The sequence below is a fragment of the Salmo trutta genome, chromosome 24, assembly GCF_901001165.1.
Source record: "Salmo trutta chromosome 24, fSalTru1.1, whole genome shotgun sequence".
Lineage (NCBI taxonomy): Eukaryota > Metazoa > Chordata > Actinopteri > Salmoniformes > Salmonidae > Salmo > Salmo trutta.
Window position 1 is genome coordinate 11,154,939 of NC_042980.1, and position 26,454 is coordinate 11,181,392.

The window sequence follows — 26,454 nt, forward strand, 5'->3', positions numbered from 1 at the left end:
CCTCTATCGATGGGAGGATTTTCTTTTTTGGGGGGGAATGCTGCAGATACGAAATCACTGTAGTTATCAACCTTGCTTGCACGTGAAGTAAGATTAAAGAGAGGTTAAAAAAGACTGATCTGAAGGGGAATCATCACAATGGTTTGGAAACCATTGCCTGAACTGTACTTCTAAATATGATCCATTCACCTAAAACCCTTTGTTAAACGAAAAGAGCCTGAAAGAACCACGACTCCCCCAGATGCAGTGTATTCCCACAACATGTGACCTTTAAAGGGGCAATTTGTGATTCAAAGAACTGTGATGGACATTTAGAAACCAATTACTGTATGTTACAGAGACATGGTGGAGAGGAGAGCGAAAGGGAGAGAGAGAGAGAGATGAGGCAGAGACAAGGAGACGCTAATGACCTCGTCTACACTCTCCCCCTGCGAGAGAAGGCGAGCGATAGAGAGACAGCGAGAGATGCGATAGAGAGGAGAGAGATGCGGTGGAGAGGAGTCAGGACGCTCATTACCTCGTCTATGCTCCCGTCGTGCAGGGAGCTCTCAGGCGGCCCCAGGTCGATGCTCTTGCGGCCGTCTCTCTTCTTGTGCTTGCTGGGGAACTTCTTGACGCTGCTGCCGTGGCTGAGGCGACGCACGGGGCTGGTCAGCCACTTCTTGAGGGTGTTGCCCGAGCGCTTCGGTCCCGGAGAGCTGAACTGGATGGAGCTCAGGGAGGCCTGGGACTGCAGGTTGGCCACCGACTCGGTCTTCGCTCCTTCGGGCCCGCTGACCGAGTAGTTCTCTGGAAAGGGAGGAGACAAACAGCATTTTAGACTTCAGAATTCACCCTGGCCGACATTCTGCCAGACACACACCTTTAGAGTACCTAAGTACATAGCATGAGCTTCAGTTCAGACATTTCCCCTTGGCCCTGGTTGCATCCCAAATGGCACCCTATTCCCTATCTAGCGCATTACTTTTAGCCAGGGCCTATAGGAAATAGGGTGCCATTTTGGAGGCAGACCCTTCGGTCTCGTGTCAGCATACTGTACCAACTAGAGTGATGTCCCTTGTCAACTGAGGTATACTAACAAAACGCTATTCTTTTTTTTTAACCCATTACTTCCCAAAAAACATTGGGTGAACAAACACAGTTGTGCGTTTGTCAACATTGCTGAACGGCATACTGCATGAACGCGGTCAACCCAGTTATCAACATTGGCCAGTGTAATACTACAACTACTACTGACTTTATTGTCCCCGTGGGGAAATCTCGTTGCGGTGTCACGTACACATTTAAAAAGTGGCGTTTAAATACTACGTAGGAACGCAAGTCATTTGTATACCGACATTGCTCAATGTAGGATAGTACTGTACAGGAATACAAGTCACACAGTGTGTTTTCTCAGCTCCAAAAGGATCATTTATGAGGTGCCTAAGATTCACAACAGTCTCCCTTTTATTTCTACAAATAGGACCTGTAGGTAAAGTGTATATTGCAGTGCGTTAGCTAATAGTTACACCATTTGCACTGTTAATCATTGATATTTATTTTAAGCCAATAAAAAGACTGTACGGTTGTTTTTCATAATGGCTAATAATGAGGACTAGTTTCCACTATTATTACTACGAACCGGTTAACCACCTTGTGTCTTGTTGAGGGTGTATGTACGTGTTGCTGGATTCAGACTAGATGTGGTCCAGAGCATGAGGACGTTTGGGTACTGCACTCTGTTCTGGTCCATGTATTCTTACATAGAAACAAAATTCCTCTGTGGAAGGATACATGGACTGAAACAGAGCAAGGTCCTCGCGCTCTGGACCAGAGCTAGCTAGATCCAGACTAGGGCCAGAGTGATTAGAGCAAAAGCTCCTGAATCATTTCCTTGGCTCATCCTGGTCCACCACTGTACGCAGGCCTTACGAAGCCAAAAGCACCTCCCAAGGTTGTTCGGTCTTAACCTTGGCGTGTCTCCTCTTCGTTCTCACAATGCGCCAGCCGCAGTTTCAAACGCAATAGAGTTCAATGACTTTCGCTGGCTCTGTATTTGAGCGCCCGTCAACAAACAGTGACTAACTCCGGGTGTTCAGTAGCGTCTAACGTCCCAAAACATGTTGCAACGAAAAACTAAAAAAGGTATGTGTCTAATTAGGCTAGCACCACACCATTTCAAAACATTTCCTTACCACTGGAAACAACTGAAGTATCGTTAGTATTAGTAAATATTAAAAGCAGCTGCCCCGTCCATTGGGATCAAAAATAGCTTGATACTAAAGGAAACATTTGGCCAAGCCATTGAGATGAAAAGGGGGGGGGGGGGGATATGTTTGTGCTGTGGGGGAGGGCCTCTGTTGACCAGGCCAGCCAGGTCAAACAACTCACAAGTCTGCAGTAAAAAGCTGACAGTGTCCATGTTATCAGCAGGCTAGGGAGATATTTGCTGCTACGGTCAGCCCTATTGTGGCAAACAAAAGAGGGAGGATAACGCAAATATCCCGCTTCTCTCCTAAACATGGTCTCTCTCTCTCACTTTGCTATTTCTCTCTCACTCTTTCCCTCTCACTGGACTGATCTAGACTTAATTTCCCATCTATTTGAGGCAATGTGGGAAAGTATGACAGTGCTATCCATAATAACAGTGGACTACATGTTCGGGCCCTGTACTAGAAGAATCTCAGTCCTACTTATCGTGCAACTTAGTTTGCATAGAATGTATCCGAAAATTGTATTATATGTGTTGAGTGAAGCTGTGAAATGAAGCATGAAATCCTAAATCCTGAAATATGTTAATAGAAAATGGGGAATGTATGGATTATGGAGCAACTGGAAAGCAGTTATTGGGGCAGACAGTGGCATCTGTCTAATACTAATAGGTTTAATCCAAAGGGTTAACAGTTCATGAGTTCCAACAGCCTCTATTGATGTCATGCTCCATTCATTCCAAAGCGGTCTTCATTGTATGGAACCCAAATGGCACCCTATTCCCTATATAGTGCACTATTTTTGACCAGAGCCCTAGTGTAGTGCACTATAAAGAGAACAGGTTGCCATTTGGGATGCACACATTGAGAGTAAAGTGTAGCGTGTGGGGCTGCTGACTAGCTGCCTTTTGTGCTAGATGACTCATTACAGGGAAGTGGCCTTGAGGAGAATCATGTGGACCAAGCCTGTAGTTAGATATTGTGAAGTAGAACAACTCGGCAACCCAGAGCCATATCAGAGCCCCAGCCACAATCTCTCCCTGAGGAAACAGTCAATAACAGGGCAGCGAGAAAGAGAGAGGGGGGGGGTAGTCCTCTGTAGCTCAGTTGGTAGAAATAACCTGATGAAGACAGCTTTGTCTGTGGAAACGTTGGTTATTGGGTTATTAAATGATTGAATCTGAGCTCCTAGAGTGTGCGGCTTTTCTTTTTCAAGTGTTTTACTCCGTTAGCCAGCACCTCGCCTAAACAGGTGTGCGTTTCTTTCGCCTCCAGAAACTGAAGAGGAATAGTAAAAAAAGAAAAAAAAGGAATGGTGACATAAAAAAACGAAAAAAAAACGCGAGAAATAAATGGCACAGATGACTGCCTGCTGAAAAGCACTTTGGGGAGCAGCGCGTCACACTTAGACTTGATGACAACAGCAGGCATGCGCTGGAAAAAGTCTCTCTCTCATTAGGCCCTGCACTGGGTACACATGGCCTATGTCCCAAATGGCACCCTATATATTGCACTACTTTTGACCAGGGCCCACAGGGATGCCCAAAATTAGTGCACTACATGGGAATCATTTGGGCCGCAGCCATGGTCCTCTTAAGCGCCTTCATTTCCCATCTCGCCAGATTAATGGCTGCACTGACCGAGGGATCATATTCTCATTCCTCACCCTGCTGTCTCACCGTTACCTAGTTCTGATGCAGAATCTGCATGTTCTATCCCACGCCTTCTGTTTACACTGGAAACAACCACTAGGAATACTCCCTCCATACCACAAAGGGGGATTAAATCCGAGGGAAATATTTCGCAAGAAGATATTGGAATTGGACAGTCATCAGGCTTGTATCATGACTCCTTAACATGAAATGAAATACATTTCTAAATGTTGGTGACCCATATAAATGTGGTTTCATGACTTTTTGGACATTTTTATGCTCGGATACCACTGCACCAGTTAAACTGTCTGTCTGTCTAAAATGTTTGCGTCGGTTATTATCGCAGAGTATAATATTTCCGCGTCACCAACAGTGATTAAGTTGTGTGATACAGAGCCACAGTCTCACACAATGGAAACCTGTGGAATGACCTCGAGTCAATTTCCCAGTCTCAGCTACAGAACGCACAAAAGACGAAAAGCGGAGAGATTTCCCCAACAATTCATTGAAAGATTTTCTTCACCTCCGTGCGGTATCCCAATGACTTGAACCGATTTCTAACTGAGCCAGGGTTCACAATAGCGTGTGGAATATAGGTATTAGAGTAGGCCGGCGGCTGGAGCATGTGAGCGGTAAAATCCTCAGATGTTTTCTGTTGAGGACCAATGGTGGCCTAGCTTGGCAGGCAGCTAGACAAGCAGACCGTTCTGCACCTCGGTCAGTGTAGGGAGAGGCGTGGAGGAAGAGGGAGAAAGAAGAGGTGGTGTTCGTCTACTTTCTTGTATAGAGCTTATCTAATAATAGTTTTCTAATGACTACCTGTCCTGATGTGTGGTGTCTAAAACGCAGCAAAACAGGTTCTTAGTACAGACCTGTAAGCCTACATTTAAAGACACGTACAGTGTGGAAAGTCCCATAGGTGGAAGTATTAATTAAAAGTCATTAATTAAACCGAAGACTATGAGGAGTGTCTGTTCAGAAACGAGTTGAATTAGCCTGAATCGTCGACACCTTTACACAAGGCACCATACCGTACAGCTATCGAAGCAAAACGGGTTCACAGAATGTTCCCGCAATCTGCATTTGTTACTCCACGTGCTATATAAACCACATCCTATCTTCTGTAAACTTCCTGAAACCAAGACATGGCTGCATCCAATCTGTGACAGAGATGTCCTGTCAGCAACGGCCCTGTGTAGGGTGCCGTCTTTCGGATGGGACGTTAAACGGGTGTCCTGACTCTCTGAGGTCATTAAAGATCCCATTGCACTTATCGTAAGAGTAGGGGTGTTAACCCCGGTGTCCTGGCTAAATCATGGCCATCTAATCATCCCCAGCTTACAATTGGCTCATTCATCCCCCTCCTCTCCCGTGAAACTATTCCCCAGGTCGTTGCTGTAAATGAGAATGTGTTCTCAGTCAACTTACCTGGTAAAATAAAAAATAAAATAAACGGAACAAGTCAGTAGAAACTGTTTTATCAGGTGTCTCTCAGTGAGGTGTTGGCCCTGTCTATTCATGACAGTTCTTCACTGTGGTGAATCTTATGATGTCATCAGACTTCCGGTAAATAAAAAGGTAGTCCTTGTCTGCGTGCAACCGAACAAAGGTATCGTGCTTTTCTTGTCTGGGTACAGACAGTGTTATGTGTACTATCTTATACCTGTCTGTCAATAGAAATACCAAACACACTGGCATAGTACCCGTAACACGAGCCCCATTATGGAAAAGCAGGACAGGTATGTTTGGTTGCACACAAGCATGGAATTTACCTTCCTCTTTACTGGAAGCTCACTGTGTCATTTTTATAATCTGGAACGATCGTATTCCACGCATAGTGCTTTCGGAAAGTATTTAGACCCCTTGACATTTTCCACATTTTGTTACTTTTCAGCCTTATTCTAAAATGGATTTAAAATAAAAAAAATCCTTCATCACACAATAACAAAATGTAAAAAAGTTACATTTATTTTTGCAAATTTATAGAAAATAGAAAACAGAAATACCATATTTACATAAGTATTCAGACCCTTTTCTAAGAGACTCGAAATTGAGCTCAGGTGCATGCTGTTTCCATTGATTATCCTTGAGATGTTTCTACAACTTCATTGAAGTCCACCTATGGTAAAATAAATTGATTGGACACGATTTGGAAAGGTACACACCTGTCTATATAAGGTCCCACAAGCCATGAGGTCGAAGGAATTGTCCGTTGAGCTCCGAGACAGGATGGTGTCGAGGCACAGATCTGGGGAAGGGTACCAAAACATTTATGCAGCATTGAAGGTCCCCATGAACACAGTGGCCTCCATTATTCTTAAATGGAAGAAGTTTGGAACCACCAAGAGTCTTCTTAGAGCTGACCGCCTGGCCAAACTGAGCAATCGGGGGAGAAAGGCCTTGGTAAAGGACGTGACCGAGAACCTGATGGTAAATATGACAGAGCTCCAGAGTTCCTCTGTGGAGATGGGAGAACCTTCCAGAAGGACAACCATATTTGCAGCACTCCAATCAGGCCTTTATGGTAGAGTGGCAAGGCGGAAGCCACCCCTCAGTAAAAGGCACGACAGCCTACTTGGAGTTTGCCAAAAGGTAACCAAATGACTCTCAGACCACGAGAAACAAGATTCTCTGGTCTGATGAAACCAAGATTGAACTCTTTTCCCTGAATGCTAAGTGTCACTTCTGGAGAAAACCTGACACCATCCCAACAGTGAAGCATGGTGGCAGCATCATGCTGTGGGGATGTTTTTCAGCATCAGGGACTGGTAGAGTAGTCAGGATGGAGGGAAAGATGAACGTAGCAAAGTACAGAGAGATCCTTGATGAAAACCTGCTCCAGAGCACTCGGGACCTCAGACTGGGGCGAAGGTTCACCTTCCAACAGGACAACGACCCTAAGCACACAGCCAGGACAATGCAGGAGTGGCTTTGGGACAAGTCTCTGAATGTCCTTGAGTGGCCCAACCAAAGCCTGGACTTGAACCCGATCAAACATCTCTAGAGAGACCTGAAAATAGCTGTGCAACGACGCTCCCCATCTAACCTGAAAGAGCTTGAGTGGATCTGCAGAGAAGAATAGGAGAAACTCCCCAAATACAGGTGTGTCAAGCTTGTAGCATCATACCCAAGAAGACTCGAGGCTGTAATCGCTGCCAAAGGTGCTTCAACAAAGTACTGAGTAAAGGGTCTGAATACTTGTGCAAACATTTCTAAAAACCTGTTTTTGCTTTGTCATTATGGGGTATTGTGTGTAGATTGATGAGGGAAAACAACTATTTCATCCATTTTAGAATAAGGCTGTAATGTAGCAAAATGTGGAAAAAGTCAAGAGGTCTGAATACTTTGCACTGTATCTGAAGAGTTTTCAAGTCTCTCAGTGTGGTTTACATAACCTGCAAGCCGGCTTCCATTTGCTGAACGAGCAAAACGTGAACCCCTAAAGGATTCAAAAACAACAACAAGAGCACCAATAACCCAGACATTGGATACAGAGATAAAAACATCATCTTAGTTAACTCGCAGGGCAACAATTAAAAGGAGAGGCATCCCATCCACACTGACAACCCTCCCCAACGTTCCCCCCTAAGAGTCGTCTTCAAAGAAACGTGCAGTAATGCTTCAGATGAAAGGGGATTTGTAGCTAATTTGGTCTTCAAAAGACTCCAGCGGCGTTACAATCTACCCTCAACAAGAATCTAGGTTAGAAGGGAGAAAAATCGGACTCCTATATTATGACGCATTGTTGACAGACATACCGTAACAGAAATGTTGAAAATGAAATGAAAACAAAATCCATGACATTTGTAACACTTAATAACAAACATGTTATATAATTCACAGTTATGAATTCAATGTTTATGAATGGGAGCCGACTGTGCAGAGGCAGTGACTGCCATAATGCAGTCTAGCTCACATCCCCTGACAGCATCTCCAAATCACTATTATTCATCCTCTGATCCAGAAAAGAACCTACTTTTGACACAGCTTCATCCCCATCCCTCTGACTCTCCTCATCCTCTTCTATGAAGACAGCACAATGACACAATAGCATACAATGGCAGTTAATGCCAGTGCAGCATCTCTTTCTCTTACTGTTCACAGCCCGGAGATACACTACATGACCAGAAGTATGTGGACATCTTCTCGTCGAACATCTCATTCCAAAATTATGGGCATTAATATGCAGTTGGTTCTCCCTTTGCTACTATAACAGCCTCCACTCTTCTGGGAAGGCTTTCCACTAGATGTTGGAACATTGCTGCGGGGAGTTGCTTTCATTTAGCCACAAGAGCATTAGTGAGGTTGGGCACTGATGTTGGGCGATTAGGCCTGGCTCACAGTCGGCGTTCCAATTCATCCCAAAGGTGATCGAAAGGGTTGAGGTCAGGGCTCTGTGCAGGCCAGTCAAGTTCATCCACACCGATCTTGACAAACCATTTCTGCATGGACGTCGCTTTGTGCACTTGGGCATTGGCATACTGAAGCAGGAAAGGGCATTCCCCAAACTGTTGCCACAAATATGGAAGTACAGAATCATCTAGAACGTCATTGTGTGTTGTAGCATTAAGATTTCCCTTCAAACTAAGGGGCCTTGCCTGAACCATGAAAAACAGCCCCAGACCATTTTTCCTTTTCCACCAAACATTACAGTTGGCACTATGCATTGGGGCAGGTAGCGTTCTCCTGGCATCTACCAAACCCAGATTCGTCCGTCGGACTGCCAGATGGTGAAGTGTGATTCATCACTCCAGAGAACGAGTTCCCACTGCTCCAGAGTCCAATGGTGGCGAGCTTTACACCTCTCCAGACGACACTTGGCATTGCGCATGGTGACCTTAGGCTTGTGTGTGGCTGCTCGGCCATGGAAACCCATTTCATGAAGCTCCTGAGGAACAGTTAATGTGCTGACGTTGCTTCCAGAGGCCATTTGGAACTCTGTAGTGAGTGTCGTAACCGAGGACAGACAATTCTTACACGCTACATTACCTCAGCACTAGGCGGTCCTGTTCTGTTAGCTTGTGTGGCATTGTTGAGCCGTTGTTGCTCCTAGACATTTCCACACAATAAATGGCAGCTCTAACAGGGCAGATATCTGACGAACTGACTTGCAAAATGCATCATACAGGGATGATTTCCGTATTTTGAAAGTCACATATCTTAAACTTGATTGAACTTGAACCAAACATTTTGAGACTATGTCAACAATAGACTTATGAAACAAATAGCAAAAGTTAGTTTTTGGGTGGAGTTTTCCTTTAAATCTCGAAAACATCAGCAAACAAGTAAACACTGGCAAGGCAATGCCATGCAATATTAATCAAAAATGGGTTCTTTAATAGTGTCGGCCAGCTACAGTTTGTGAAGTCCGATACAAGCATTGTCTCACAAATGTTTGTAGCAAATATACCTCAGAAAGCTAAGTAACATCCCTGACTGATGTACAGATAAAAGCATTGCTTAACAATAACTTTTAGTGAGAAGCTCGGGTGTGAGAAAGCTTACACGCATCCGAACGTGTTCTCCACTCCTAACTCTGGACTTCTGGCGGGAGCCCAAAAACACACAATCCGTAGTCTCAGTCAGCAGTAAGGTACGCACCTGTCACTTTGTAACAGCAGCAGCAACACCTAGCTAGAATCCAACCACAACAGGAACGACAATGTCTCCCACTTTTCATCCTGGGCGGCTAGAAGAAGCTCATGGCTCCGGAAGACAATTAAGAGGGAGAAGAAGAAGAAAAAAAAAGATAGATCCAAAGTGCACCCTGACTGCAGCTCAGACAACCAGCCACTAGCTGCTCCAAGTTCAGCCTGCTCCACTCCACTGAGCGGAGGGACGGACAGGGAAGGAGGAGGAGGGGATGGGGAGGGGCACCCTACACTCACTACCTCTGATTCACAGAGAGCAGCGTGGGTTACAGAGAATCGACTCATGTTACAAGTCGGTTTGACAAAGGCAGCACTAAGTAGTACTAGCCCTATTTACGGTAGTGGCAAACCAAAATACAAAACTCTGATTGTTTATGTACTCAAGCTTTAGCCGTCGGCACAGACTGTATCAGCCTACCAGTAGTTCCACAAGGCTGCATGGGTGGGAATGGCTGTGAAATGTCATATGCGGGCACATTCCTTACAAGCTGATATGAGCAGCAAAGTTACTGATTAGTCTACTGAGGAAAGCCAGCCAGGTTTCAGTAGGTTCATTGCCATGTTACATCCTTTCCCACTATATCTGTCTCCAAGTTACACTTCTCAACCAGCAAAGTTCTGTGAGAAGGACCATGTGTGTATGATACTTTATAGCGTGTATAAGGACAGGTTGTGTTGAATTCAGCCAAAGTGCACCTTGGAGCTGTACTGAGAACTAGGACACTGCAGGTAAGGAGCTGTGTGATCGTTATGGAGCGTATCTGGGCTATGTGGCTGTCTGGCTGGTGTCTCTGTTGGGGATACAGAGAGACGTGGCAGTGCTTCAGGGCAGGAACGGACTAATCCCCACACAACCAGAGGGAGGACAGGCAGGCCAAGGGTGTTTCAAGAGGACTAGACAGAACAGGGACTAGAGAGCTTCACAATGCACACCTCTGTCTGGATTGACGAGGGTAAGAACAAGAGACAGGACAAAGGCTTTTGAGACAAAGGAGAATCTGTTCTGACAGATTAGAGTATCTTTAGAGTTGCCCTCAATAGATCTTCTCCGTCTATGACAGGAAACGCTGAACATTCCATCAGGTTTATCTACGCTTCGGGTATTTAGAGGTTGAGGATGTGATCGGCCAGGTGATCGGAAAATTGTAGCTCCCCTTTTCAATTGATTTGATATGGTTTAAACCATTACATTTTGTAAGTAAGTCTTTCTTAATTGAACCTCTATTTATGACGTGTAATATTCAGATGTAATCATACCATGACATTACTGGCATATGATACATTGGCTGTTTTAATGCCATGTCCTCATTCATTTCCTCCTATGATGCCTTACTGTCAATAGTATGGTGAAACTGGAGTATAAACACAATTTCCATATTGTATAACTGGCACCATACTACAGCTCTTAGTTTTGCATGCTGCCATAGACAAACAAGCCCAGCTCTTATCTGAGGAAAGTCAGCAGTATGCAGTGGATAGGCAAATGAGGTGGTCCCTGGATAAAGGAGAGTTACTGTGTGTCTAATTGAACAGATCACAGAGACCAACCAACCATACAGTACATACACAGAGATATGACACCTCGCGTTTGGGTGGCCTTCATTTAACTAGCCTTACCACTAACTCCAACCAACTCCAAATCTACAAAATTCAGGATTAAATATGTTATTTTGCCATTAATAATATGAAGAGTACGCAGGGTATATCGAGTTACAGGTAAACTGCCAAAATAAAGGAAACACGAGTAAACGAGGGATACAAAGTATACTGAAAGCAGGTGCTTCTACACAGGTATGGTTCCTGAGTTAATAAAGCAATTAACATTTCATCATACTTAGGATCATGTATAAAAATGCACAGTTACCCGTTACCCTCTGCAACTCCTCCAAGTCAAGGTAAGCCTTCGGTTTTATAAATGTATTGCCACAGGGGCCCGCCGGTGTAACGGCTAAACTGCTTTCTGTACACCGTACTGCATGATTGTACACATGGATTGGATTGTCCGATTACTAACACGTTAGTTCTAGTTTGTTGACTAACGTTTACATGGTGACCACGATGTAGGCTGTGTAGCGGTTAGCGGTTATGGTATGAAGGTTTGGCTTGGGGAGGTTTTTGCCCCTGGTCACAGGCAGCTGTTGTGCTGTGCACTGAAGTCAACAAGAGAAGGGAAAAGGTGAGAGGAGGAGGGCGCGTAGTTGCGAGAAGGAATTATACAACGAACAAAGTGGTGATGCTGTATGTGGCTGCTATCAAAGTGAACTGTGCGGGTATATTCATTCCGCCGATTCTGTAGCAAAATGTTTATTAAACAGAAGAAAACAGAACGAAACTGAGGGACCTACCTGAATTTTTCCAATAGAAAAACTTGTTTTAGCTGCAAAATGGAAGGTTTTGCAGCTGTTTGGACTAATGATTCCATCCCAGATCAGCTAGAGTTTGCATTATACGCCCACCCATCCACCCTCCTTGCGTTTTTGCCTTACGTAACTTTCGGTCTTCTGTAACCATACCAAATGTAACATATCATACTCATTTGAGTGTCCTGGATTTAAGTTTGCTATGTTACGTCTGGTCTATGAGACCAGGCTGAGCTAAATGCAGGCAAGAGTGTGCAAGGCGGTATTGAATGTGTCACCGTCTGTCACCTTGATTACTCCAATTTGTCTCTTGACCTGTGCACCTACGTTTAAAAATTTTTTTTTGTAGGCTAGATGGTAGCAACCTCATGACAAATTTGAGAATCATATTAGTAGCCTAAATCGATGTTACATTGAGCTGGGTGAATGGAGTATGAATGACAGTCATTCAATATGCTGGATAGAAATAAGGCCATACACATTAAAAAAAATGTCAGTATGTCAAAGTCACATGGGCAACTGGTGCTTATCCAACAAGACAACAGGCCAAAGCATATTGTATTGTACATCTGAGAATGTTTCAGAGGAAATTAAAGAGAACATGTATGACTGTGGGGAACAAAAATGTACTGTATCTACACCTGTGACCAAAAACGAGCTACATATGGAGCTACATACAACAATTCCATGTGAATCTGATAACTAGAATGTGTAGACTTTCCCAGATACAGTTTATGTCGTCCTGTCATCAGTAATAATGTCGCAGACAACAACTGATCTGACATGATGTTCTTTAAGTACCAACGGAGACTTTCAACTGGTTGGATTACCAAAATATTGTTCGGTTCCCAACCTTTTGATGTTACCATAATCTTTCTATGTTAACAAAGGGCTTTCCAAGAGTCCATACTGTAGAGTAGAGAGAGAAAAGGGGGAAAGGTATTTATGGGGGTCGTAAACCTCACCAACAGGGCAACTTATTATGTCCGAGTTTATGGACTGCTTATCCTTTAACATCATGCTGTGTGTGACTGCTGTCTTTCCATCAGCCCTATCCAGTGGTGTAGTGGAGCCTGGAGAAGTGGGTAGACTCTAATTTTGAAAACTTATGAAGGAAAGACACCCTGTGTGAAAAATGTTTTTTGATGTGTTTTCCTTTAGATTTGTCTGATTTTCACTCTCAAAATCACACCTTTTTCCTTTGGTCCACGACAATGCTTAAGTCACGTCAATCTGATTGGGTGGGCCTGTCAGGGCCTGGCTCCCCAGTTAATGGGCCTCTGTCCACCCAGGCCCATCCATGTCTACGCCCCTGATGGAAAGAGAGCATGATGACAATTGTGCGTCACAAATAGCCTACTAGCCATCACTTCGGACTAAACATTTTCAATACCTGGTTTCCATACTCATTGTTGTCTTAGTTAGCGTTTACTGGTAGATATAAGTTCAAACGTCTTTCCTACCCTACCGGCTACCGATGTCATTCTTCTGTGAGCTGATCCATGTCAAAACCAGTTGAAGGCTGCACACTCTGCTGAAACCAGCCATTCAGTATGTTTGCGGCGAGGACGTAAATATATTTCACGTGCTTTGTGATTGTGTAGGCAACTTTGTACTGTACATGATTTCAATATTGTATTACATAATTGATAAGTCGTATACCTCCACTACACTACTTTGATACGCATCAGTAGGGATTAAGAAGGGAGTATATACAAAAAGGACCTGCTTGATGCAATTGGGGCCTTTAAGGATGGGACAACTCCAGGGCTGGATGGCATACCAGTGGAAGTATACAAAACTTTATTAGCATGTTTTAACTGTTTTAACACTCCTATATAAATGGTAGATTATCAGACACGCAACAAGAAGGTCTGATATCATTATTACTGAAACAGGACACAAATGGTATTTATAAAAATCCAGTCCATTTAAAAAATTGGAGACCTCTTACACTTCAGTGTTGTGATGCACAAATTTTAGCTAAATGCTTAGCGCGTAGAATTAAAAAAGTATTGTCAGATATTATTCATCCTTATCACAGGTTTTTTACATGGACGATCCATTGGATATAATATAAGCCAAGTACTGGAAACAATAGAATACTATGAAATAAAGAGAACATGTATGACTGTGGGGAAAAACAATGTACTGTATCTACGAGGCCACAAGAATGAGAAGTTCCTTAAAAAGTTCATTCCAAATGGAGCAAGCGCCGGAATGTTACATAGATTATATTAAATAACTATTGAGGTCTATTGTTTCAGATTTCACAAAGGCAAGGCTTTTGCAGACATACCCATCAGACCTCTGGCAAAAAGTAGTGCACTATGTCGGGAATAAGGTGCCATTTGGGACGCAACCCTGAAATACTGTGGCTGGACACCATGTAGAATAAGCTCAGCCGCCTCCCATTCATTTTGAAACAAAGAGTCTGTTTAAAAACTGTGGCAGTGGGAGGAAGTGGGATTTACATGTCACTGTAACTAGGGAAAATGTTTTATCAATGAGTTATATTACTTAATTTCTAGGGTGTCAAAGTTTCAGTATGTAATAAACTGGGGACGGTGGGGGCTGATCCAGAGATAGTGAAATGGTCCAATGCAAGAGAGCAGTGGAAATACTAGCACGTTGCCATTACATTGACAGTACATGCTGGGGTATCAAGCATTGGGGTATTGCTGTGCTCCTCAACCAACAAAAACAAATATAAACCCTATTCCAAATAAAGGGTGCCTTTTCATAATCGTCCTGCTTTCTTCCTGTAGTTCTAAGGAGGCATAGGAAGCGAGGGTGTCCAACAGTGTCTCAGAATAGGAACATTCTAGAAGGGATGTTTTCGTTCCTAATACACAAAACAAAGGAAATCAGGGCAAGGAGACAAAGGAAGCTCCTATGGACAATAACAAGAGGTCAATCACAATAGCCAGTCATTTCACAACATGGATTCCTAGAAAACACACAGGCTCTGTTTACAAATGTCAACAAAAGCAGACTATCGGCATTTGTGCAACTAACTCAATTATAAGAAATCATGGCGGTCATGATAGTGGGCTGTAGTGGGCTGTAGAGGGTAGTGGGCTGAAGAGGGTGGGTTGTTCTGGAGGAGGTGTGGCAAGTAGCGTGGGGGAAAATGAACATTAAGCTCCCACGTCCCTATTGTGGGATGGGTTGTTTGTAACGTCTGTCAATGGTATTACATGCCAACCATCAAAAAAGGAGACAATAACCCCCCCAAATAAATAAAGTTCCCTTGGTGTATACACTACCAGTCAAAAGTTTTTGAATACCTTCTCATTCAAGGATATTTCTTTATTTTGACTATTTTCTACATTGTAGAATAATAGTGAAGGCATCAAAACTATGAAATAACACATATGGAATCATGTAGTAACCAAAAAAGTGTGAAACAAATCAAAATATAGTTTATATTTGAGATTCTTCAAATAGCCACCCTTTGCATTGATTACAGCTTTGCACACACTTGGCATTCTCTGAACCAGCTTCATGAGGTTGTCACCTGGAATGCATTTCAATTAACAGGCGTGCCTTCTTTTAAAGTTAATTTGTGCAATTTCTTTCCTTTGTAATGCGTTTGAGCCAATCGGTTGTGTTATAACAAGGTAGGGGGGTATACAGAAGATAGCCCTATTTGGCAAAAGACCAAGTCCATTTTATGGCAAGAACAGGTCAAATAAGCAAAAAGAAACTACAGTCCATCATTACTTTAAGACATCAAGGTCAGTCAATATGGAGAATGTTAAGAACTTTGAAAGTTTCTTCAAGTGCAGTCGCAAAAACCATCAAGCGCTATGATGAAACTGACTCTCTTGAGGACCGCCACAGGAAAGGAAGACCCAGAGTTACCTCTGCTGCAGAGGATGAGTTCATTAGAGTTACCAGCCTCAGAAATTGCAGCCCAAATAAATGCTTCACAGAGTTCAAGTAACAGACACATCTCAACTTCAACTGTTCAGTGGAGACTGCATGAATCAGGCCTTCATGGTCAAATTGCTGCAAAGAATCCACTTCTAAAGGACACCAGTAAGAAGAGGAAACTTGCTTGGGCCAAGAAACATGAGCAATGGACATTAGACCGGTGGAAATGTATCCTATGGTCTGGAGTCCAAATTGGAGATTTTTGGTTCCAACCGCTGTGTCAGTCACATCGTCAACAGTGAAGAGGCGACTTGGGATGCTGGCCTTCTCGGCAGAGTTCCTCTGTCTAGTGTCTGTGTTATTTTGCCCATCTTAATCTTTTATTTTTATTGACCAGTCTGAGATATGGATTTTTCTTTGCAACTCTGCCTAGAAGGCCAGCATCCTGAAGTTGCCTCTTCACTGTTGACGTTGAGACTGGTGTTTTGCGTGTACTATTTAATGAAGCTGCCAGTTGAGGACTTGTGAGGCATCTGTTTCTCAAAATAGACACTAATGTACTTGTCCTCTTGCTCAGTTGTGCACCGGGGCCTCCCACTCCTCTTTCTATTCTGGTTAGAGACAGTTTGCGCTGTTCTGTGAAGGGAGTAGTACACATCGTTGTACAAGATCTTCAGTTTCTTGGCAATTTCTCACATGGAATAGCCTTCATTTCTCAGAACAAGAATAGACTGACGGGTTTCAGAAGAAAGTACTTTGTATCTGCCCATTTTGAGCCTGTAATTGAACCCACAAATGCTGATGCTCCAGATACTCAACTAGTCTAAAGGCGGCCGGTAGCTGGTAGCCTAGCAAGTAGCCTAGTGGTTATAGTGTTGGACTAGTAACCAAAATGTTGCAAGATCGAATCCCCGAGCTGACAAGGTAAAAATCTGTCATTCTGCACCTGAACAAGGCAGTTAACCTCTCTAGGGTAGGGGGCAGTATTTGCACGTCCGGATAAAAAACGTACCCGATTTAATCTGGTTATTACTACTGCCCAGAAACTAGAATATGCATATAATTGTTTGATTTGGATAGAAAACACCCTAAAGTTTCTAAAACTGTTTGAATGGTGTCTGTGAGTATAACAGAACTCATATGGCAGGCAAAAACCTGAGAAGATTCCAAACAGGAAGTGCCGTCTCTGACCATTTCTTGGCCTTCTACACTCTCTTTATTGAAAACTGAGGATCTCTGCTGTAACGTGACACTTCCTACGGCTCCCATAGGCTCTCAGAAGGCGGCAGAACGTTGAATGATGACTTTGCAGCCCATTGCTGAAAAACAGTAGCGCATTTGGTAAGTGATCGATCTGAGAACAATGAGACTGGCGCACGCGTGCACGAGAAGAGTCCATTTTAGATTTATAGTCTTTGAACGAAAACAGGGTTTCCCGGTCGGTATATTATCGTTTTTTTACGAGAAAAATCGCATAAAAATTGATTTTAAACAGCGTTTGACATGCTTCTAAGTACGGTAATGGAATATTTAGAATTTTTTTGTCACGATACGCGCCGGCGCGTCACCCTTCGTTACCCTTCGGATAGTGTCTTGAACGCACGAACAAAACAGAGGATATTTGAACATAACGATGGATTATTTTGAACCAAACCAACATTTGTTATTGAAGTAGAAGTCCTGGGAGTGCATTCTGACGAAGAACAGCAAAGGTAATCCAATTTTTCTTATAGTAAATCTGAGTTTGGTGAGTGTCAAACTTGGTGGGTGTCAAAATAGCTAGCCCGTGATGGCGAGCTATCTACTCAGAATATTGCAAAATGTGCTTTTGCCGAAAAGCTATTTTAAAATCGGACATAGCGATTGCATAAAGGAGTTCTGTATCTATAATTCTTAAAATAATTGTTATGTTTTTTGTGAACGTTTATCGTGAGTAATTTAGTAAATTCACCGGAAGTTGTGGGTATGCTAGTTCTGAACGTCACATGCTAATGTAAAAAGCTGGTTTTTGATATAAATATGAACTTGATTGAACAAAACATGCATGTATTGTATAACATAATGTCCTAGGAGTGTCATCTGATGAAGATCATCAAAGGTTAGTGCTACATTTAGCTGTGGTTTGGGTTTATGTGACATTATATGCTAGCTTGAAAAATGGGTGTCTGATTATTTCTGGCTGGGTACTCTGCTGACATAATCTAATGTTTTGCTTTCGTTGTAAAGCCTTTTTGAAATCGGACAGTGTGGTTAGATTAACGAGAGTCTTGTCTTTAAAATGGTGTAAAATAGTCATATGTTTGAGAAATTGAAGTAATAGCATTTCTAAGGTATTTGAATATCGCGCCACGGGATTCCACTGGCTGTTGAGTAGGTGGGACGATTTCGTCCCACATACCCTAGAGAGGTTAACCCACTGTTCCTACGCCGTCATTGAAAATAAGAATGTGTTCTTAACTGACTTGCCTAGTTAAATAAAGTTAAAATAAAGATAAATAAAAAAGCCAGTTTTATTGCTTCTTTAATCAGCACAACAGTTTTCAGCTGTGCTAACATAATTGTAAAAGGCTTTTGTAATCATCAATTAGCCTTTTAAAATGATAAACTTGGATTAGCTAACACAATGTGCCATTGGAACACAGGAGTGATGGTTGCTGATACTGGGCCTCTGTACGCCTATGTAGACATGTAAAAATCTGCTATTTCCAGCTACAATAGTATTTTACAACATTAACAATGTCTACACTGTATTTTTTATCAATTTTATGTTATTTTAATGGACCAAAATTTTTGCTTTCTTTCAAAAACAAGGACATTTCTAAGTGACCAAGATTTGGAACGGAAATGTCTATATATATATATTTTTTAAATAATTTGAATACATCAAAAAATACAGAATAAAAAAAGTTCCGTCCCGCAAACGTGTTTGTGGGTGGTGTAAAATAAAATAAAATAGTTGCTATGGATGGTTGGGTTATTGTTGGGTTAATGGGTTAATGTGACAGTGACCCCCAATGTAAACTCTGTAGACTTCTGTATGCTCTTCTATTCAACTCTAAAGTTGAATTAGAACAATGGATACCTTTATATTTGAGTCATTTCAGCAATTCATTCTACAGTTAATTCAATTCAGTAAAAAGTTTAATGAGAGGAGTATCTGTCAACACCACCACCTTTCAACAATAAATTCAAATGCACAAAGGGAAACATCTTAAAAGTAAATGATTTACTCTCCTGTACCTTTTAAATGGTTCAGGATGTGTTCCATCTAGATTACAATTCCCTATACAAAACATTTTACAAATGGCAGAGAGAGCCTCATTAAAGTCCTAACTGAAGAGCTTTTACATTTGTCAAAGAGAACAGGGAGGCAGTACATCACGGAGTGTCAGCGGCATGAGCTGAAAACCCTCTCTGAAGTGGTCTAAGTGGAGACGGATGTTGTACTGAGGTAAAATGTCAAGTGCTCGTCAGAGGCAAAATGTTCCCCAAGCTGTCAAATATCCAACCAACCTGGCTCTAATCCTAGCGACAACCAACACCTCCCTCTGCAGGTAGCACCAGGAGATGTTGAATTGTCTAAACAAATGCTTCCAAGTACTTATAATCATGCAGTGCCCGTAGCAGGTGAAACAATGATGAAATATTTGCTGCAGGTACAGTACCATTCAAAAGTTTGGACACACATACTCTTTCAAGGGTTTTTCTTTATTTTGACTATTTTCTACATTGTAGAATAATAGTTAATACAAACAACTATTGAACAACACATATGGAATCATGTAGTAACCAAAGAAGTGTTAAACAAATCAAAATCTATTTTATAATTTTAGATTCTTCGAAGTAGCCCCCCTTCGCCTTGATGACAGCTTTGCACACTCTTGGCATTCTCTCAACCAGCTTCATGAGGAATGCTTTTCCAACAGTCTTGAAGGAGTTCCCACATATGCTGAGCACTTGTTAACTGCTTTTCCTTCTCTCTGCGGTCCATCTCATCCCAAAACAACTCGATTGGGTTGAGGTCGGGTGATTGTGGAGGCCAGGTCATCTGATGCAGCACTCCATCACTCTCCTTCTTGGTCAAATAGCCCTTACACAGCCTGGAGGTGTGTTGGGTCATTGTTCTGTTGAAAAACAAATGATAGTGGGACTAAGCGCAAACCAGATGGGATGGCATATCGCTGCAGAATGCTGTGGTAGCCATGCTGGTTAAGTGTGCCTTGAATTCTAAATAAATCCCAGACAGTGTCACCAGCAAAGCACCCCCACACCATCACACCACTTCCTCCATGCTTCACGGTGGGAAACACACGTGGAGATCCTCCATTCACCTACTCTGCGTCTCACAAAGACAAACGGTTGGAACCAAAAATCTCAAATTTGGACTCCTCAGACCAAAGGACAGATTTCCACCGGTCTAATGTCCATTGCTCGTGTTTCTTGGCCCAAGCAAGTCTCTTCTTATTATTGGTGTCCTTTAGTAGTGGTTTCTTAGCAGCAATTCACTATGAAGGCCTGATTCACGCAGTCTCCTCTGAACAGTTGAAGTTGAGATGTGTTTGTTACTAAGGTGCAGTTAACTCTAATGAACTTATCCTCTGTAGCCGAGGTAACTCTGGGTCTTCCTTTCCTGTGGCGGTCCTCATGAGTGACAGTTTCAGCTTAGTGCTTGATGGTTTTGCGACTATTCTTGACATTTTCCAGATTAAGACATGAAGGTCAGTCAAAGTAATGATGGACTGTCATTTCTCTTTGCATATTTGAGCTGTTCTTGCCATAATATGGACTTCGTATTTTACCAAATAGGGCTATCTTGTGTATACCGTGCCTACCTTGTTACAACACAACTGATTGGCTCAAACGCATTAAGAAGGAAGAAATTCCACAAATTAACTTTTAACAAGGCACCCCTGTTAATTGAAATCCATTCCAGGTGACTACCTCATGAAGCTGGTTGAGAGAACACCAAAAGTGTGCAAAGCTGTCATCACGGCCAAGGTGGCTACTTTGAAGATTCTCAAATATAAAATATATTTTGATTTGTTTAACACTTTTTTTTGGTTAGTACATGATTCCATATGTATTATTTCCTAGTTTTGATGTCTTCACTATTATTCTACAATGTAGAAAATAGTAAAAAATAAAAGACAAATCCTGGAATGAGTAGGTGTGTCCAAACTTTTGACTGGTATTGTATATTAATATCAAATCTTTCCACATCTTTGACATTGAATGAGAGCTAGGAAGTACAGTATCTCATTACCATGCTGCCAAGTAAAACAGTACAATGTTTTCAAAAACAAGGAGGACTAAGAATCTTCTCAGATTTTGTTATACTGAACACGTCAACATAAGAAAGGCATTGGCCATGTCCAAAATCTGTCTTGCCTACTACTTACTTAAACTGCATAGTGTGTACTATCGTACTACATACTATTGAGAACGTACTCTTAGGTATAAATGGGCGCAATAAGCAAGAAATATCAGCATACTAAGCTCCTCTATACTGAGAAAGCATCATCTAATGCACAGTAGATGATGCGTTGATTCCCGCCATTGGTTCATTCTGGTACAGCGCATCACCTTATCTAATTATCAGCTGTTGTCAAACACACGTGAGTCTGGAAAGACGATTCTCTTCCTCAATAGTGTGCAGCGAATTCAACTAGATAAAAAGCCAAAATGAATATGACATCCTGGCATTTAAAGCATACTACATTTTCAGAAGTTCACACACTATAAAACGTTCTATTTTCGCAAAACCAAAAAGCCTAACATTTCGAACAGAAGTACGGGTATTCAGACACGGCCATTGTAATTATGGGAACAGTGCAGGGTCCTTATTGTTTTTGTTGACAAATTAACCCATTATCCAAAGAGCACCTTCAATCTATAAAGATCTACTGATATATCCTTGCAGCACTTTCCTTCCTTTTTTCCCCCCCAACAGTAAATGGTTGATGTCCTTACCTTTCCCTGTGGGGAAGAAGCACTCCATCTCCACGCTGCTACGGGAGTGAGAGATACAGAGGGCCGAGCTGGGCACCAGGCCCTCCTGAGGGGGGCTACGGTCGGTGGTCCGCACCAGACACCAGCCGGGGCGGTCACTGGGCCTCTCCAGTAGCTCTACCGTCTGACCCGTCTGGAGGCTGAGCTCGCTGGAACAACCTGCCGTGAAGTCCTGCAGCACCACTGTCAACTCACAGCCTCCAGAGAGCTGTGAGACAGGAAGAGACAGAGAGAGAGAGAACAGTGAGTTAGTCTTACAACAAGGCGGGTTTTGGCACAAAAAAAAACATTTAAATCGAGTCTCATTATCACAGCAGAGAAAAGGAAGGTAAGTGCACAGCTCAGGTTCTAGGTTAAGCCATGTGGGGATGTGAGATGTATTCAGATATTTGTTTAGTGGAGTGACATGCACATATCCATAAAAACACTTATCCCAGTTGCAGGATTACGGAGGATTATGTAGAACAATGAACAACAACAAAAAAATGTTCAGACATCAGACCAGGGGACAAACTATCAGGGGATAAATGGATTAAAGACCACGACAGTGTCCCAAAATGACACCCTATTCCCTTTTTAGTGCACAGGGCTCTGGTCAAAAGTAGTGCACTAAATAGGGAATAGGGTGCCATTTGGGCTGCCCACCCATGCCTTCCATGGAACAGAACATGGTTAAGGTCAGTGTAAGAGTGTGCCCTGTCATGAAATGCTATTGGATACAAGTGAAACAAGTGTGTACTTCATATAGTTTATGACTGACTGACAGGGTCAGACTCCACTGCTTTTATCATTCATAGCCACCGGGGTCAGAGTTTGAATCACACCACAGTATATTACACAAGCACCAACTCCAATTAATACACCTCTATATAAATCAGTAGCACATTTAAAACATCGCTTCAGATCAAAGACTGGTGTGTAGCCAGTTGTTAAATTGGTTAAAACGCAACAGTTACTCTATACAACATGCATCAAATATCTGTTCAACACAGTTGACCTAATCTCAGCAACGCAGAACCAAAATGTCATTTAAACGGCCTGTTCGCGCGAGATTACAGGTGACCTTATAATTAACTCATTATCAGTATCAGAGATCAGTTTAGTTTCTGGAGAAAGAAGAGTCATGTCATAATATTTACACCCACTAAATGATTACACTGAAAGATTTTATTATTTGACCATGGTGGTGAAGTGAGGTAATAAACGAACCATAGGCCTATAGATCATGGTCGTCTGGTGATTATATGTCTGCGTCCCAAATGGCACCCTATTCCCTACATAGGCCTAGTTCACTACTTTTGACCAGGCCCCATAGGGCTTGGTCAAAAGTAGTGCACTATATAGGGAATAGGGTGCCATTTGGGACGTAATCCTACGCATTATAACTCTACCCGAGGAAACGGTCGTAGCCTACACCAGTTTGATAAACGAGAGTCATAAATGACTGCAGTCTCCCAGTTATGAGGATATCACTAGTCTCCTACGATTCTGAATGTTCTCTGGCTGAGGAAAATACTCTCTGGTTTCACAATTATCATCTAGCTAGCAATCCAGTTGAAGTCAGTAAATCTCCCACCTTGGGAAATGAAAAATAGTATCATTCCTCAGGCTGTCACTCCGAGTCCACTCAAAACTTCCTCATATGCTCCGAGGTTCTACTCTGGTCAACCTGACATGGACTGAGTCCCAAATGGCACCCCATTCCCTATTTAGGGTGCCATTTGGGACGCACATGATTGTAGGAGAGTCCTTACATTCCGCACGCTGCACAGCCAGATGGGAGTGTGACAGGGTTCGAAGAGAGCAGGTACGAGCACACATTCTGTTACAACTTGAGTAGCAGTCTAAGAGGAAGTGGTCAAACCTATGTGTATTTGCGGCTATAAGAACTCCTGAATTAGGGTTGCAAAATTCCAAGTCCATTTCCCAACATTCCCAAGTTTTCCAGAAAGCCTGGTTGGAAGATTCCCGGAATCATTAGGGAATTAGCTGGAAATCTGCTTATCAGCAGGAAATCAACCAAGAGTTCTGTTTACGTTACCGGACGTTTGCAACCCTAGCCTGAAATAACCCAGCAAGTAGTCAATACTGCCACAGAGAGAACAAACAAAGCCCAATGTAGTACAGATCAAGGACACAAACCTGAGTTACCTCTCGGTTGTCTACTATGGGGGTTCGAAACAGAGGGGATTCTAAATCACACCACTTCTTTGACTCCTTCAATAACAAAACATATTTGACCAGCAACCAAACCCAGTTGGAGGGAAGTGTTTCAGGTCATCTTGAATGGAGATCAACTCCAATCTCTTACTAGGAACAGGAACACTCCACAAATCATCCACTCCCCCAGAGAGCTGTTTATAATAAGAGCACTCCTTCTCCATAGCCACGTCCCAAATGGTGCCCTATTTCCTATACAGCGCACTGTATAGAGCCCTATGGGCCCAGGTCAAAAGCAGGGAACAGGGTGCCATTTGGGACGCAGCCTTCTCTATGATCCCGTTCAAGGTTTTAAAACCGGCTGACTGAAGCAGCTCCAATCTAGCTTCAACAGAACAAAGTGAGGCTCATGTTCTGAGCAAGAACACACCCCGGTGTGAGGGAGGATCCTCACACAGGTCAGACCCATCCTAATGGAAACCATGATCCAGCCTCCCCCACTCGTCAAGACCACCCATAGCTTTCTGTCAGCATCATCTGGCGGTTCCTCACTCCCTACATTGTTTTCCCCCTATTCTAAAGTTTGACCACTGATCCTCAGCGGTGCTTCATTAAAGAGCGCACTATGATAGGAGGCACTGTAAGACGAGTTTGACTACATGGGCATGGTGAACACAGATTGTTTCAGGGGCAGAACTCTTTGGACTAAATCTTGTGGGCAATTCTCTTAAAATACCCACACAGGGTCAGTTTCCCTGACCGATTTTTTTTTTAATAAGGAAACAGGCTGACAGAGTTCAATGATAAATACACTACCGTTCAAAAGTTTGGGGTCACTTGGAAATGTCCTTGTTTTTGAAAGAAAAGCAAAAAAATGTGTCCATTAAAATAACATCAAATTGATCAGAAATACGGTGTAGACATTGTTGATGTTGTAAATGACTATTGTAGCCGAAAATGGCAGATTTTTTTATGGAATATCTACATAAACGTACAGAGGCCCATTATCAGTAACCATCACTCCTGTGTTCCAATGGCACGTTGTGTTAGCTAATCCAAGTTATCATTTTAAAAGGCTAATTGATCATTAGAAAACCCTTTTGCAATTATGTTAGCACAGCTGAAAACTGTTGTGCTGATTAAAGAAACAATATAATTGGCATTCTTTAGACTAGTTTATTATCTGGAGCATCGGCATTTGTGGGTTTGATTACAGGCTCGAAATGGCCAGAAACAAAGACCTTTCTTCTGAAACTAAATCAATCTATTCTTGTTCTGAGAAATGAAGGCTATTCCATGCAAGAAATTGCCAAGAAATTGAAGATCTCGTTCAATGCTGTGTACTACACCCTTCACAGAACAGTGCAAACTGGCTCTAACCAGAATCGAAAGAGTGGGAGGCCCCGGTGCACAACTGAGCAAGAGGACAAGTACATCAGTGTCTAATTTGAGAAACAGATGCCTCACAAGTCCTCAACTGGCAGCTTCATTAAATAGTACCCGCAAAACACCAGTCTCAACGTCAACAGTGAAGAGGCGACTCCAGGATGCTGGCCTTCCTATCACGTCGGGTGCTGTAGGTGTCATGGAGGGCAGGTAGTTTGCCCCCAGTGATCCGTTGTGCAGACCGCACCACCCTCTGGAGAGCCTTGTGGTTGAGGGTGGTGCAGTTGTCGTACCAGGCTGTGATACAGCCCGACAGGATGCTCTCAATTGTGCATCTGTAAATGTTTGTCAGGGTTTTGGGTGACAAGCCACATTTCTTCAGCCTCCTGAGGTTGAAGAGGCGTGTGGGTGGACCATTTCAGTTTGTCTTTGATGTGTACGCCGAGGAACTTAAAACGTTCCACCTTCTCCACTGCTGTCCCTTAGATGTGGATGGGGGGGGGGTTCTCCCTCTGCTGTTTCATGAAGTCCACGATCATCTCCTTTGTTTTGTTGACATTGAGTGAGAGGTTGTTTTCCTGACACCACACTCCTAGTGACCTCACCTCCTCCCTGTAGGCTGTCTCGTCATTGTTGGTAATCAAGCCTACTACTGTGTGTCGTCTGCAAACTTGATGATTGAGTTGGAGGCGTGCGTGGTCACGCAGTCATGGGTGAACAGGGAGTACAGGGAGTACAGGAGGGGGCTGAGCACACACCCTTGTGGGTCCCCAGTGTTGAGGATCAGCGAGGTGGACAGGTTGTTTCCTTCCTTCACCACCTGGGGGGGCGGCCCGTCAGAAAGTCCAGGACTCAATTGCACAGGGCGGTTGGGGCGGTATGCAAACTGAAGTGGGTCTAGGGTGGCCGGTAAGGTGGAGGTGATATGGCAGTAATACAGATTTTTTTTACTTATGCAGGAAAATAAAGGTAATGCATGCGATATCAGAAATTGTGAAATGTGATTATTTTCAACCTACCATATTGTCATATAATTATAAGTATCAGCTTCCCTGCCCCCAATCCTAACTTTAACCATTAGTGGGGAAAATACAAAACTGACCCAAGATTAGTGTCAACAGGCAGGGAACACAACATGTGAATAGTGCCCAGAAGATTCCCCCATCAT

General features: G+C 42.9%; 1 protein-coding gene across 6 annotated transcripts in view; it reads right to left on the reverse strand.

Moving 5' to 3' along the window:
- LOC115160687 (kalirin) overlaps positions 1-26,454 on the reverse strand; it is a 260,920-nt gene that overhangs the window by 21,806 nt on the left and 212,660 nt on the right. For 5 of the 6 annotated variants that reach the window (XM_029710940.1, XM_029710941.1, XM_029710938.1 and 2 more), the window contains 2 exons: positions 21,702-21,948; positions 518-789 (listed from right to left, as the gene is read on the reverse strand). In XM_029710940.1, the coding sequence (XP_029566800.1) occupies positions 518-789; positions 21,702-21,948 (519 nt within the window). Of the gene's footprint in view, positions 1-517; positions 790-9,442; positions 9,720-21,701; positions 21,949-26,454 lie in introns of those variants that run through there. The other variant, XM_029710944.1, reaches the window with a different exon arrangement.